This window comes from Apaloderma vittatum, unplaced genomic scaffold (assembly GCF_000703405.1).
Source record: "Apaloderma vittatum isolate BGI_N311 unplaced genomic scaffold, ASM70340v1 scaffold9238, whole genome shotgun sequence".
Classification (NCBI taxonomy): Eukaryota; Metazoa; Chordata; class Aves; order Trogoniformes; family Trogonidae; genus Apaloderma; species Apaloderma vittatum.
The window spans coordinates 1,428-16,202 of NW_009730176.1; the positions used below are offsets into that span (position 1 = coordinate 1,428).

The following is a 14,775-nucleotide window of genomic DNA, read 5'->3' on the forward strand; positions in this document are numbered from 1 at the left end:
AGTGAGGTGTAAACACAGTATGCCAATATTGACTAATGCAGCAGTTGCTCCACGCTGTATATTTTTCAGTTTCATGTCCAGAGAGTGTTTGGCAGCAGCCAACTGGCTGGTAAGCGTTTGCGTGCTGGCCAGCCGTTGCATGTGCCTTGGGTGGATGGTCCATGTGCCCTGAACTCCAGAGTAGCCACATCAAGGGAATTCAGTCATCCAATGGGTATTAATGGGCAGTGTGGGGATCGGGGAGGAGCACTGCTTTTCTGATTAACCTGATAATGTTGATGATTAACTAAGTTTTTGTAAGGTTTCTGACAGTGTGGTATTTCTTTTTTATTCAGATTCCTTTGGGACTCTTATTCTTCCAGTAGTAAGTATTTCTTTCCTCCTTCCTCAGAAAATGTTGACTCTGTAACTTTTCATCAGTTGGTGTTGATGAGATGATGTATTTTGTATGTGATCCTAGCTATTTTCACATTCTCAGATGAGTATTCACTGACCAATAAGCCAAGGAGTTTTCAGATCAAGTGCTCTGGAGCTTGTTAGAAGTGATTACAGGGCTTGGGAGCTGACTTTCAGCATCAGCACAAGCCATCATTGAGCACAAAACTTCACTCTGTGGTTTTTTTGAATAGCTGGTATCTACATCTTTATTCCAGACACACCACAGGGGCAAATTAGAGCTGAAAGAATTGTGCAAGGCAATAACTGAGAAATATTGAAATAAAAATGTACTTATACAGTCTTCTTAAGGATTTGAAAATGTATGTTCAGGGAAAATGCATAATAACCAAACTAGCCAACAAAAATGTATAATATTGAATTGTGTGTTGAACATGAATCCTGAGTTTATAATCCTGGATGTTCATCTTGAAAACTTGATCTAAAGAATTATGTATTTGTGCTAGAAAAATGTTTTATCCAAGTCTTTATTTTTTAAAAAAATCTGTAAGTCTGAGTATCCAGTGGGTTTATATTCTGATCTCGAACTGTCTATCTGATGAAATAATCTGGAAATGTTAGATGGATGGAAAATCAATGCCAACAAGCAGCTCGAGGTTATGAAGGCTACTGGGTTATGAAGTTGACTGGGTACAAACTATAAATTAGGAAACAAAGGAAATAAGAAGTTCCTTAATATAATCTGGCTAGGTCTTAAAATATTCAGGCAGCTAGAACCAGGCAAGTGAATTCTTCCCTCTCTCACCACTATCTAAAGTGATGAAAATTACTAAGTTTTTAGTAGTAATGTATTTTTTTCATTCACGCAGTCATGGTAGACATGTTTTGCCCAAAGCATAGTTGGCTGGTAGCACAAGGTGCGTGATGACTCGTGTTTCAGCTGTCATCTTTTCCAGAGGAAACAGTAGCTTACTTGTCTGAGGTGCTGGTGTGATATATGAGATGGCCTTTTTCTCTCTTACTTTAGGAGTGCCAAAATGGGGATTGCAATACCATTCACTCAGAGGTTATATTGACTAAGATAAAATATTTTCACAGCTAGTTCCTACCAGCTGCTGTTAAAAGCTGCCTAGCTCATATCTGGGTTGAGGAACAACCTTTCAAATGAGGAGGAGGAGTTGATGGGGCAGGGACCTGCTGGAAGTGTTGGATTAGTGCAGTCTCTGTTAGCACCGATTGTGAATCAGAACATGGGTTACTTTGCTGTCCTGATACACTGCCATGGCAATGCATACTTCCTCGCCTTTGGCTTTTGCATCAAGAAAGGTGCAACAGGCAGTTTTGTCACTGTGTTGCAGGAAGGAAAGATCTTTTGAAATATAAAAAATGTAAAAAACAAGGGAGCAACCTGTGCCATCGAATTATTCATGAGAGGAAGAAGGTATAGAAAAATGAGTTCTCTAAATGGCATTTACAGACTTCTGAAGAAATCAAAGACAATCTTTGCAAATATGTTAAAATAATGCTGTAAGAGCACAATTCACTGCTGTATGGGACAAAACAAGACTATTTCCCCTTTTTTTGATTTTGAATGTTTATAATATTGCTTGTAGGGAATCCTATCTGCTTTTAAGGAATACACCTTCTTTAATAAGTGGTAGTATTTGTAAATTAATTAATTTTGAGGTCATATTTGACAGATGCAGTGACTAAGGCCATTCCTTCTACTTAATATATTCCAGAATATTTGGCTTAAAAGTTGGAGAGTGTTGAAATATGTGAATCATATGTTCTTGGCCACGTGCATAGAAAAACCTGCAGCTGAAGAAAATGCAGAATCTATTTGTGTGGAGCTTTGCACCTAAAATTGAGTTATGTAATTTCAGCTTTTAAAGGGGGAAGCTCTTCTTCCTGTGTTGTCATATGCCTGCTCATGGGTGAAGAAGAGAGCCTGTTTGTTTTTCCCCTTCCAGATTTCTTTTGTCGTCTGGCTTGTTTTTAAAAACAGTCAGCAGAGAGGGATGAAATTATGGTTGATTCTTCTTTATAGGTAAACACACAGAGAAAGAAACATATTCGATATAGACATTTGCAGCTATTTAATTTGTCTCCCTGTGACATTTTTCACTGGAAGTTTCTGTTACCTTGCTGTGTACTCTTAAAGTGAGTTTTGACAGCATGACAGCCCTTCATTATAGAGCTTGGTAGGATATTTTTGAAGTGCTGTGCCTAATGAGTTAACAGCTGTAATTTCCATTACCTCTGCAAAAAGAGCGCTTCGTTTCCATACCTTATGCTGAAAAATGCAAGCCTATCTGGTTTAGTTGTCTTGACTTCAGACGTTTTTACTTCAAATTTACTGTTGTAACTGCAAACAGAAGCACGTGACTCTTAAGCTTTTTAGCAGGGCTGCTTGTTGGAACGGGCTGTGTGTCGCGTTAAAACCCTTTTACTTCTTCAAAGAGATACTTCTAAGCAGATGGCGCTACAGAAGCCAGCAACTGGGCTGGGGTGTCCCTCTGGTCATTCGTTGTCTGCACAGACTCTGCTTGAGGTGAAATTCCCGTGTGCTGCAGCACCTCTACTTTGAGCCTTTCAAGCCCTGTGACTGGGAGTCCTCCCACCTAACCTTAGGAAATGAGCTGATGCATCTGAATGATGAGCTCCAGATTGCCTCTGTCCACTGGAGAGTCAGAGACCTGTGCATGGTTATTCTAATTTTACATGATCTAAATTTCCTTGCCAGTGATATCTCTCTGTGTTTACTGCCAGCACTGAAGGAGCCTTTAATGTTAACTTCAGTAAGTAGACCATATAAAATGTCTCTTCCTTTGTTCCTTAATATTTTTGGAAGAATAATTGTTTTATTTTCCAGGTGAGTCATGATATGTTCTGTAATTATGAATCACTAAACTGAAATGAGACAAAACAAGTGAGATTTGAAACACAGCACCCCACCTCGTGAGATCTTCATTCTGAATTGAATTTTTCTATCCCATAGGACATGAAGCTTTTTCTTACTGTCCTGCTCAACTTGTCTGGGCATAGCTTCTTCAGCTTTTTTTTTTTTGTAAAATTTGTTAACAAAAAGTGATGAAGTCGGGAAAAACTTAGCCCCCAAAATCAAACCCGAGAAATTTCCATGTGATGGAAAAGAGAGAGCACAATGTGTGTGTGTGTGTGTGTGCGTGTGTGTGTGTGTCTATGAATGGTGTATGAATACACAGATGCGTATATTGTTGAAAACCTGATTACTACTGAAAATGAGATGTAAACGTATTGGAAAGATCCTGCTGCTAACACATTTTCAGATAATTGTTGAAATGACACTTTAAAGTCCTGAAATTCTTTCTCTTTTTTTTTTCTTGTTTATTTCCGTTGACAATTTCAGAAATGTGCCAGATCTTTATGTCAAATGTTTTTTTGAATAATATCTTCAAGAATATTTTGGATAGTTGATAGAGAGTCACTGTTCTCTTTTCAGCTGCCTTTAAACAGTGCTTCTGGGAATTATGAATTACTGGTAGAAGGCCATGCTGATGGCCGGCGCATCTTCTCTAACCGTACCAGCTTGATGTACATGGCAAAGAGCATCTCCGTATTCATTCAGACTGATAAATCTATGTATAAACCGGGACAAGATGTGATGTTTCGGATTGTCACCGTCTATCCTGATCTCAAGCCTTACAAAGCGTCTTTGAATATCTATATCCGAGTAAGTATCCGCAGGAACCTAGTTATACACTAGAATTTGTCATTTGTTCCAAGTTCATGTGACAAATAAAGATCATGTGTATTGCTACCTAAATCTTGCTAGTAAGACCACTGGCATTTAACATGCAGCCTAACTTTTCTCCTAGGACCCTCGGAAGAAATTGATTCAGCAGTGGTTGATGGAGGAGGGTGATTTGGGTGTAGTTTCCAAAAAATTTCAGTTATCGGTGAACCCTCCACTAGGAGACTGGTCCATAGAGGTGGAACTGAACGTGAGTATTAATATTGCCAAATCACAGAGAGATTTAATTTCTCCTGATAAACATGAATATAACTGTGTTTACTTTGGTGAAGCAAACCCAGAAATTAGCACAGACCATGAGATGAGAAAATCTTTCCCTCATGGCAAACGTAAAATATGCAAACCTCACAAGATTTTCAGTCGTATATAATTTTGTAAGGGAAGATATAAAAACCCCCATGCGTACATATTTTAGGTATGTATTTTTTATTTTTATTTTGATTCTAAAATACAAATGTTATTTAAATAAGTGAGGGTTTTTAATACTTCTGTGAAAGAAAGATCTTTTGGAGTACTGTTTTTTTAAGTGAACTGCCCTTATGTTTATTTTGTAAGCAAATATACAGAAATTCATTGTGCTGTGCTGTGCAGCCAGTCGCTGTCTCAAGGGGTGTGGAATCTAAGACTATTTACAAGTCTCTGCCCAGTTCTAGGGGTGTTTCAGCAGTTCACAATGACTGAGGTGTTACTGAGGAAAAAATAACTGCAAAATAGGAAGGATGAATAGTAAAGCAGAACTGTTGCATAACAAAACTGGTATGATCTAGTTTGCATGTTGCTCTTGGTAATAGTTCTATCGGTCCAATCCTTTAAGCTGGACAGTCCTCGTATGCTGTGGAGTATGTTGCAAAAATAGCTGGAAGTTTAGCTGTTCAAAACTATGTGTTGAGTTTATTAAGCCTGCTTGAAATGCCTGTAATTTGGGAACTGCGTTTCCGACTCGGCTTGCAGTGGCTGTTCGGAGGCATTTAGCAAGTACAAACAGGACTACTTAATGTTCCCTAATGAGGGAGATGATGGGGTAGAAAGCTGAAAAACTCATGTGAACATGTATTACTTGGAAGTAATATTTACCGGTACCAGTTATGTGCTTGATAGATTTCTATAGGCTGAGGTAGGTGAGGGTGGTGCTCAAGTGAGTGTCATGACTGGATTTTTTCAACACATTCTCATGTGGGTGTGGAGTTGTTACTATTGTCTTTGATAGAAGTGGTTTAGGTTGTTCCTGCTCTTGTCCCTGTGCTTGGCTGCTCCTTCTCATCCCTGTGCTACTGTTCAATAGTTTCCCAGTAACGCTGAGGCAGCTGTAGTAAGGCTGAGATGTAAAGAATGCTGGGGAGGTCACCCGGATTGAAAAGCACCTCTGTGTTTTAATTTGCCTAACCCAGACCTATTCACTGATCTGACTGACAGCTCAGCCCCACTTAGAGCTGTATAGGTGCTTTTCAGGCAGTGACAATGTGTGGCTCAGGCATAGGAACAGAGGCTGGTGGCAGTGGTGGTCTCCTTCAACAGGTCACTTGTCAGGCAGAAAAGTGTTTGTGAAGTTTTGCTCGGGCTCTCTACGAAGTCTTGAGTAATCCTGAAGTCAGGAGGATGCTGCTGAAGGAATGGCAGTAGCTGTTTTCAGGATCTGAATATGTATGCCACTCCCTCCTGAAACAAAATCAAAAAGTAAAGGAAAAAAAAGGTAGTTGTAAAACTGAAACCAAAGTGCCATATAGATTCATCTGGGCTGATGAAATAGCTAGAAGAAAACAGACAAGTGAAGTGAAATCTATCCTGGGTTTTAGCTATTCAGTACTAATACAGAAGTTAATGAACCTGGAAAACATATGACAGGGTGGGAATGTCTCTAGTGGCATGAGTAACAAGGAGAAACTAAGTAGAGAACACTCTGTTCACTGTCTCTTTCAGTACGTAGCTAGAGGGCACCAGCTGAAGGATGTAAGGAGTAATTTCAAAATAATAAAACAGCATAACTGGACTGTAGAGCACAACGCTGGCAGAGGTTGTGAATACTAAAAACCCGTGCGGGATTAAAAAATGTCTGGACAAATTCACAGGAGTGCACTCCACTCAGAGCTGTTAACTAGAAAACCCTGAGGCTTGACCTTGGCACAGTGTCACTGCTGGCTACTCTGGTTGATGCAATTCTCTAGGTGTTCAACCTTGGGTGCTGCCAAAGACTGGACATTGGTCTTCATGTTAGATCTGCCAGGGTACAGCCTTTCCTATGTTGTCTTTATCATATTTCTATCTCATTTTCTCTCCTATTAAATTTTTAATACTTAGGGTTTTAGCATAAAGTGTTTGGGGTTCCTAACAGAGCCCAAAATGCTTGGGTGACATGAAGAATATCCAGGGCCAGGGACTCATCATTCTAGGATATCTCTGTTCACCACCATAACAATGAGAGACAATTCAAGGTGGAAAGTGTTGCAAAATGCGTTTGATACATTTAACTAAGTGCTCTCTTGGGTAAAAGATAAACTTGGTGTCACACTCTGCCCAGGAGGGCAGCAAAAAGTGACTTAGATTTGTAATTCCCCAATGGAGTGGACAATAGTGAGACAAATCTCAAGATCCATATGCAAACATTTATTAATTTCTCACAGCGTATCGATCAGACTCACGATAATAATTGGTTAAGTTACAAGACACATTAGGGTAGGTAATACACTAGGACTTCCTGCTTAGCCTTATCAGATTCCTCTACTACCTTCAATTTGGCACTTATCAGTTTGCTGCACAGGGCCAGAAACCGGTCTCATTTTTGACTAAGAAGTGTTTAAGGCAAACATTTGCACGTCTGTCTGCTACGCTTGCGCAGAACAGAAGTGGGATTCATCTTCTCATTGACAGAGAAACTGGTTAATATTTAAGAAACACTGCATTTCAAAAGTGGAGAAAAGAGGAACTAGGAGATAGGTATCAATATAAATGAAAGTCATAACTCTTGCATATTTTTAGGAAATATAAAGATCCCAAGGAAAACAAGTTTGTCAGGAAAAAAAGAGAAATTTCAGCTCTGGCAGAATCCAGTAACTTGAGCAAAAGGTAATTATGTGGCAGAGATGGAAACATTTAATAGGGGTCATAATGGTTCTGAGTGGTGAAGTGAATCTCGTTATGCATAGATTTGAAAAGACCATCTGAAGATGAATGTCCTTAGCAGTAAAGGTAAGTGAAGTAACGTGGGAAACTATAGACCTGCCATCTGTCATGAGAAAAACAGTGACAAAGGTGATATGGATTTCCGCTGAAAAAGAGTTAAACTCTTCAAGGCTATTACGGATTTGGTTAGTAAGGTAGATATACTGATGTAACAGATTTTTCTAAAAGCTTTTCATTGTACAAAGCCTTAATGAAAAATAAAAGTCTATGTAAAGTCTGTCAAAAAAGGGTGAATTGATTTTGGGGCAATCGACACTCAGCCGGGCTGTTTTTAATATCAGCTGATGACAGGGCTTGCAGATGAAGCCAGGGATAAAAGCTCCCTGGTGGGAGACTGCAGAAATTCCATCTCTTGGCTGTATATCAAAGGATCAAATGAATTGATTGATTTATTGATTACAGTCTGTGAGTGTTGTTACAGGTTTTAAAAGCTGTGTTGTTTCTTTTGGGTTTTTTTTAATCTAGTTGAAAAAGGCATAGTATGAACCAATTAATAGAAGTTGAAGCCAGACAAATTCTCTTTGGCATATGTATGCCTTTCATCAATGAGGGTCTTAATCAGTGAAAAAAAACAGAAAAAATGAGAGTGAAGGCTTCTCTGTCACTTGATGTTTTAGCATCAGGAATGGTTGCCTGCTTGGAAGATGCACTATAATAATGCAGAAGGCTGGAGTGCTTGAATATTAGCGTAACCAAACTTAAGATAAAAGGAGGTCAGGGTAAATGGTTCCTTCTGACATTAAACTCTTTTAATTGAAAACTAAAATATAGGAAAAAACTCACGGTATATTATATTAAAAAAAAAAGAAGTTGTACGCGTTGGGGTCCAGGAAAACCTGTCTATTCTTACAGTGCTTATCATGTGGGAATAAAACAGCAACGACAAGCCTCACACATAGAAATTTCTGTTGTTTACTTTCAGACTCCTATTCTTCCATCGTTCACACCTGCTCTGCTTTAATTTCCAAATCTGATGTTAAAAGAATATAATGATAAAGCAATGTGCATTATTTCTGCAGCATGTGCTTATGTGGCATCTTACACGGGATAAGGCTATCATATGTAAAGTATATTAAATAACTAGGGCAATATTCTCTCTATTACACTAGATCTGTCTAGTGGGTCATCTCACAGGCTGTTATTTTTCTGTTAATATGTCATACTACTTGGATTATTGAAACCTGCAAGAAAAATGGCAGAATAAAGGAAAAGAAATGTTCTGATGGGAAACTCTTTCTGATTCTCTTGGTTACAAGTAAGCTTATACATTTCCATCATCTACTCAGAGCTTTAGGAACATCTTCAGATGACAAACCAAGGCTGACCTCCAAATGCCTTAGATCATGGAAAACTCGGGATAGCTGAGCTTTCTAGCTAAATCATCAGCTGTCTGGCCTTTGTGTATCAGGTTCCCTATTGTCTTGGAAGAGTGTTGTTAAGTCAGTAAATATAATCTCCTGTCTAGTGGTTACAGATCAGTTCCCAGGTGTACTGAGTTTGGATTCTTGGCAGTACTGCCACTGAATCCTGTTTTAAATCAGGTTCTGGCTGGTTGCTGCTGTTGAACATCCTGTAGTAGTTTTTATTAAGAGTTCAGGTGTTAGTACAGCTGTTCCAAAAAACTCAAGACAGAGTAATTACAGTCTGGTTCCCAAGTCTCCACCTTGTATTTTAGTTGGATATCTTATATTTCCTGTTGTGGAGCTTGTGGCTGAAAGGCTTTTTCGTTGCTGAATTTTATTAGTCGGTATCTCTGCCCAGAAGTTGTTCCTAGTTATAAGGCATTTTGTAATCTAATTTATGAAAGTTGTTATCTGGAAATTTATGCTCAAATGTTGAAGAGCAGTAATGTTTCAAGTGCGGTGAGGGCTTTCTAAAATATTTTTCACAGAATCATAGAATCAAAGATCAACCCCCCCGGCATGGGCAGGGACATCCCCCACTAGATCAGGCTGCCCAGAGCCCCATCCAGCCTGGCCTTAAAAACTTCCAGGGATGGGGCTTCCACCACCTCTCTGGGCAACCTGTGCCAGCGTCTCACCACCCTTGTGGTGCAGAGCTTCTTCCTAACGTCCAATCTGAACCGATCCATCTCTGTCTTTAATCCCTTCCCCCTAGTCCCATCACTAACGTACATCTTAAAAAGCCCCTCACCAGCTTTCTTGTAGCCCCCTTGAGATACTGGAAGGCCACAATAAGGTCTCCTCAGAGCCTTCTTTTCTCCAGACTGAACAGCCCCAACTCTCTCAGTCTGTCTTCATAGGAGAGGTTCTCCAGGTCCTCGTGGCCCTTCTCTGGACACATTCCAGCACGTCTTTCTTTTTGTAGTATTTTTTATGAGTATTATTTTTTTTTTAAAGCTTCAGCTGTAAGGCAACTTCCAAATTGATTATATACCTAATTTTTTTTTGAACTTTTGAGGTTTTATGTGTGTTACAGTGAATTCTGTGATGTTTTACTGCTAAGTCAGCTACAGATTTCATGTTTGTTCCATTAAGCTTGATGTTATATATGTCATTACTTAACGTGTCACCTTCCTTCAAAATCAGACTGTACATGAAACCTTTGGAATTTGCTGTGGATTCAGTAGTCTGCAGATGAGCACTGCTATTTAAACAGTATCTGATAGTGTGAATACTGGTAACACTGGTGGGACTCTGATTAGTTTCTGGATCTTAACATTAGTTTGGGAATTCATACAGAATTTTATTTCAGAGTTTGTTTCCTCCATGTGAGTATAAAGCGTGAAAGTGATGGTGAAATGCCTCTGTTAATTCTGTCTAGGTAAAAATCTGTTTTATTTAGCGACAGAGCAGAGGAGTGTTCCTGACAGGGGCCGTGAGGTGGTGGTGTAGCCACGGGAACACAGCTGGTGCCAGCACTGGGCTGGTGCCACCACATCCAGAGTCTTTCCTGATGCTCTGACTCATGACGCACGTAAATGTCAGAAACAAGTAAGAAAATAGACCTCGACTAGATTTGTTTCAGGGACTTCTGATTGCCAAAGAAGAAGAAACTGGGGAAGAGGGAAACAATTCCTGTGATCCCACTTGTTGGATTAGACCCGACTTCAAACAGGACTGTCTTGTCACAGCAGAGCAAAATCTGGGCTGTAGTTGTTGGTGATTCTTAAATGTTAGAATCCACAGCATCTGGAGCTCAGCAGCAGAAAGGCTTCAGCATCCTCATAATCTCAGAATACTTAAAAGGATCTCTTTTTGGTGCCTTTTCTTAATATGCTGGGCAGTGCGCACAGAATGTAGTAGATGTTTTGCGGTTTAAGAGATGATGATTTAGAGCAAAATGCTAATACTCTGGAAAGGTGAGTGTGCTTAAGAAGTAGAAGACGTAGAAGACAGAAGCATGCTAGAATAAAGCAACTCTGGAAACAAGTGGAGTAGGCATGGTGGTGTTTTCCTATCTTAAAAAAGAATAAAATAAATCTCTCCTGAGTTATATATATAACTAACTGTTTGTCTCAGAAGCCACCACTCCTGGAAACTGGTTTAACAACTTTCACTCCAAAACATTTGAGCAGTATTTACCAGTGATCCAGCCCTGCCCTGAGGAGCTAAAATGATACCGAGTGAAGTGCTGTTACTTGCCCTATTGCAAACCAGTTTGCCTGAGAAGTATTCGGTAGTGGAAAATCTGACTTGGTGTTCAAATCATCAGGATGACCTAATGGAGTCTTTTCCTTCTCTTGCACGGTGAAACATGGTTTGCTTTCGGTTGTAAAGGTTATTATTTTAGAGAAGGTGCAGCCAAGAGCACCAGTCTCACTTTAATCTGTTTTCTACTGCTTACAGTTCTCTTAGCTTTCAATTATTATTATTTTTTGGCTTCTAAAGTAGTGTGAAATAAAATCTCATTTTCAAGGGAGTTTCTTTTTCATCCTCCTACCTGGGGTAATGTTCTGTTCACAGTTTGTTTAATGGCAAGGGTGACATCTATATGCTTAACTTTGGAAATAAAAGTTATACAGAGAACCAGACATGAGATAAATTCACTACAGATCATATTCCTAAAATACTTGTTCTAAGATTACTTGATGGTAATCTAATTGTGGACTGCATGTCAGTGCTGTAGCATTTAGTGTTGTAAGGATGACAATCCCTGTATCAGGCATATCAGCTGAGATTCAGAACTCCAGTTCTAGGTACTGCTGGCAAGTTGCTTCATGCCATTTCCTTGCTGATGGCAGTTTTTGGTGTGATGCTGTAAAAAAATTGGACTGAGAATTATGTGTCTGCAGGCAAATAACTTACATGCTCGGTGAGAATTATAGAATCATAGAACCATTTAGGTTGGAAAAGACCTTTACGATCATCAAGTCCAACCACAAATCTGACACTGCCAAGTCCACTATTAAATCATGTCACTAAGCACCACATCTACATGTCTTTTCACAGAATCACAGAATGTCAGGGATTGAAAGGGACCTCAAAAGATCATCTAGTCCAACCTCCCTGCCTAAGCAGGATCACCTGCAGTAGGGCACACAGGAACTCATCCAAGTGGGTTTTAAATGTCTCCAGAGAAGGAGACTCCACAACCTCACTGGCAGCCTGTGCCAGTGCTCTGTCACCCTCACAGGGAAAAAGTTTTTTCTGATATTTTTGTGGAACCTCTTATATTCCAACTTGTATCCATTGCCTCTTGTCCTGTCATTGGACATCACTGAGAAGAGCCTGGCTTCATCCTCCTGACACTCACCCTTGACATATTTATAAAAATTCATGAGGTCACCTCTCAGTCTCCTCCAAGCTAAAGAGACCCAGCTCCTTCAGCTTTTCCTCATAAGGGAGATGTTCCACTCCCTTCATCATCTTTGTGGCTCTGCGCTGGACTCTCTCAAGCAGTTCCCTGTCTCTCTTGAGCTGAGGGGCCCAGAACTGGACACAATATTCCAGATGTGGCCTCACCAGGACAGAGTAGAGGGGCAGGAGGACCTCTCTCGACCTACTAGCTACTCCCCTTCTAATACACCCCAGGGTGCCATTGGCCTTCTTGGCCACGAGGGCACACTGCTGGCTCATGGTCATCCTGCTGTCCACCAGAACCCCCAGGTCCCTTTTCCCTACGCTGCTCTCCACCAGGTCAGTCCCCAACCTATACTGGCACATGGGGTTATTCTTTCCCAGGTGCAAAACTCTACACTTGCCCTTGCGTTTCATAAGATTTCTCCCCGCCCAGCTTTCCAGCCTGTCTAGGTCTCTCTGAATGGCATCACAGCCTTCTGGTGTGTCAGCCACTCCTCCCATTTTTGTGTTATTTTTATATACCTCTAGTGATCCTGACTCAACCACTTCCCTGGGCAGCCTGTTCCAATGCTTGACAACCCTTTTGGTGAAGAAATTTTTCCTAATATCCAGTCTGAGCTGTAATATGAAATCATTTCAGGTCAGAAATTGTAATTTAACTTAAATATGTGTGGCATTTGTCCTAGAAGTTATGTTAAGCTTGCTAATCTCACCACAACTATATGTATTTTCTCATATGATTTTTTTTTTTCAATAGGGTCAAGTTTATTATCAAAGATTTAGAGTGATGGAATATGGTAAGTGTTACTTAAGGGCAGTTACGTGAGGTAGTTGATTTTCCTTTAATTTACACTAGCATCCATTAGCTAGCACAACACTTCTGAATACTCCCAGGAAGTGTAATTCCTAAATCTCTTGCTTCCTGAAACTGACTCTGTGTCCTGGGAGAAACTGTCTTATCAGCTGCCCTGTTTATCTTTGGTAGCTTTAATGACCTAGTGCCGTAGTGTCTGGATGTCATGCAATCTTTAAAGTGCTTATCTGAAGCCTATGAGATGCAGTTACTGTCCCTGTTTTTCCGGAATCCATGCAAGCAATGTGTTCATTTCAAAACATCTGTGTAGCATCTGACCATGAAGCTTGCTGCTGATTCTGTAAAGGCTGAATAAGCTAAATGTTTCATATTTCAGTCTTAGAAGCTTGTGTGCAGGCTGCTGTTGTGATGCTTGTTGTTCTCCTTTCAACAAAAAGTCTTAGTCTGGAGCATGAGCAGGGTAGGCTTAAAAATATATCTTACCTGATATTCCTTAGGAAGCTGAGGTAGTTTTTATCGTATTACATGTTGAACGCTTATTACTTACAAAAAAATAATATGTTTTTCTTTCTTTTATGAATTTAATATTTCTGTAATTTTTTTTTTTAGTTTTACCAAAATTTGATGTTATGATAACAACACCATTATACTACTCATTGAGAGAGGAAGATGTAACTGGTGTTGTCACTGCAAAGTAAGTAAATCATTGATATCATTGTCACCTCACTCTTAAGAAAACTGTTGTGGGTCTCTAAGTGTCAAAGTGAAAACTTTTATCTAGAATGTTAAAGAAGTGCCTTCTAGTCAAAATTAGTTGGCTAGCATCTGTTCTAGTTACTGGGTTCTTTTGTAACAATGTTAGGTAGATCTTCAAACTTCTAGTGAGGCTAGTGAGGTTTTTTTGGTCTCGTAAAGGTATTTCTAGACTACAGCCAAGACATTTTTAGCTACCTTATTCAGAAAATTTATTGAGTCTTTTGTTTATAATATGGGGGGTTTAGGCTTTTTTTTTGTTCTTATGGCTCTTTCATGGTGCTGTCCAATGTATCACATCAAGGTCTGTAGGCAGAGTGACTATATTTTATCAGACCACTTAGAAAATTAGGCAACTTCTGTGCACATCCTTCTTAATCCAATTTATCCAAATTGTGAATTTGAAATATAGGCTTCTCCTGCCTGTCAAAATACCTATACTTGTAAACAGGCCAAAAGTTAAAGTATCTTGAGAAATTCAGAGAAGGCTTCACTGTAGACTATTGTATAAATAATTCTTAATTTTTCAGCTGAAAAGATATCTAGACAAAAAATTTAGTATGCATTGATCTCAAATACAAATTAATTTTGTTTTGGGAAGGTAAGAGCTATATACAGCAACTTGATAGAATAATTTCAAAAACCCTGCAATAAAAGGTCCTTCATGGGTTTTTTAAAACCATAAAATACATAACTTTTAAATAAGCACTTAATGTAGAAGTGAAATGCAGAAATGATTGTTTAACAAGATATTTAAATTGAATGTTTGGGCATTTGAGAAAAGGATTCTCATAAGGGAAATTTGATATAAAAAGTTTTCCTCACTTTTTTTCCTCCATTCTCCGTTGCTTTTGGAATCCATTTTATACAAATGTGAATTTGGTTTCCTAAGTTACTTTGATCTTCCACAGGACACTTGCCTCCTTCATTAGGTATACTTATAAGGTGTTTGAAAATGTATCTGCCCGCTGCAATAAATCCAGACTGGATGCCACTGAACTGTGTGAACCTGAATCCCAGCAGTACCAAAGTTTTATTGATACATCATAATTGTTTATAGGGAATGACTTCATTCC

The 14,775-nt window shown here is 39.3% G+C and overlaps 1 protein-coding gene across 1 annotated transcript in view; it reads left to right on the forward strand.

Moving 5' to 3' along the window:
- Nucleotides 1-335: 335 nt before the first annotated feature.
- Nucleotides 336-14,775, forward strand: part of CD109 (CD109 molecule) — a gene marked incomplete at its 5' end in the record, with an annotated part of 34,018 nt that continues 19,578 nt past the window's right edge. Inside the window, 5 exons of the mRNA XM_009874688.1 lie at nucleotides 336-364; nucleotides 3,881-4,111; nucleotides 4,257-4,382; nucleotides 12,890-12,929; nucleotides 13,556-13,640. Coding sequence (XP_009872990.1) covers nucleotides 336-364; nucleotides 3,881-4,111; nucleotides 4,257-4,382; nucleotides 12,890-12,929; nucleotides 13,556-13,640 — 511 coding nt within the window. The remainder of the gene's footprint in view (nucleotides 365-3,880; nucleotides 4,112-4,256; nucleotides 4,383-12,889; nucleotides 12,930-13,555; nucleotides 13,641-14,775) is intronic.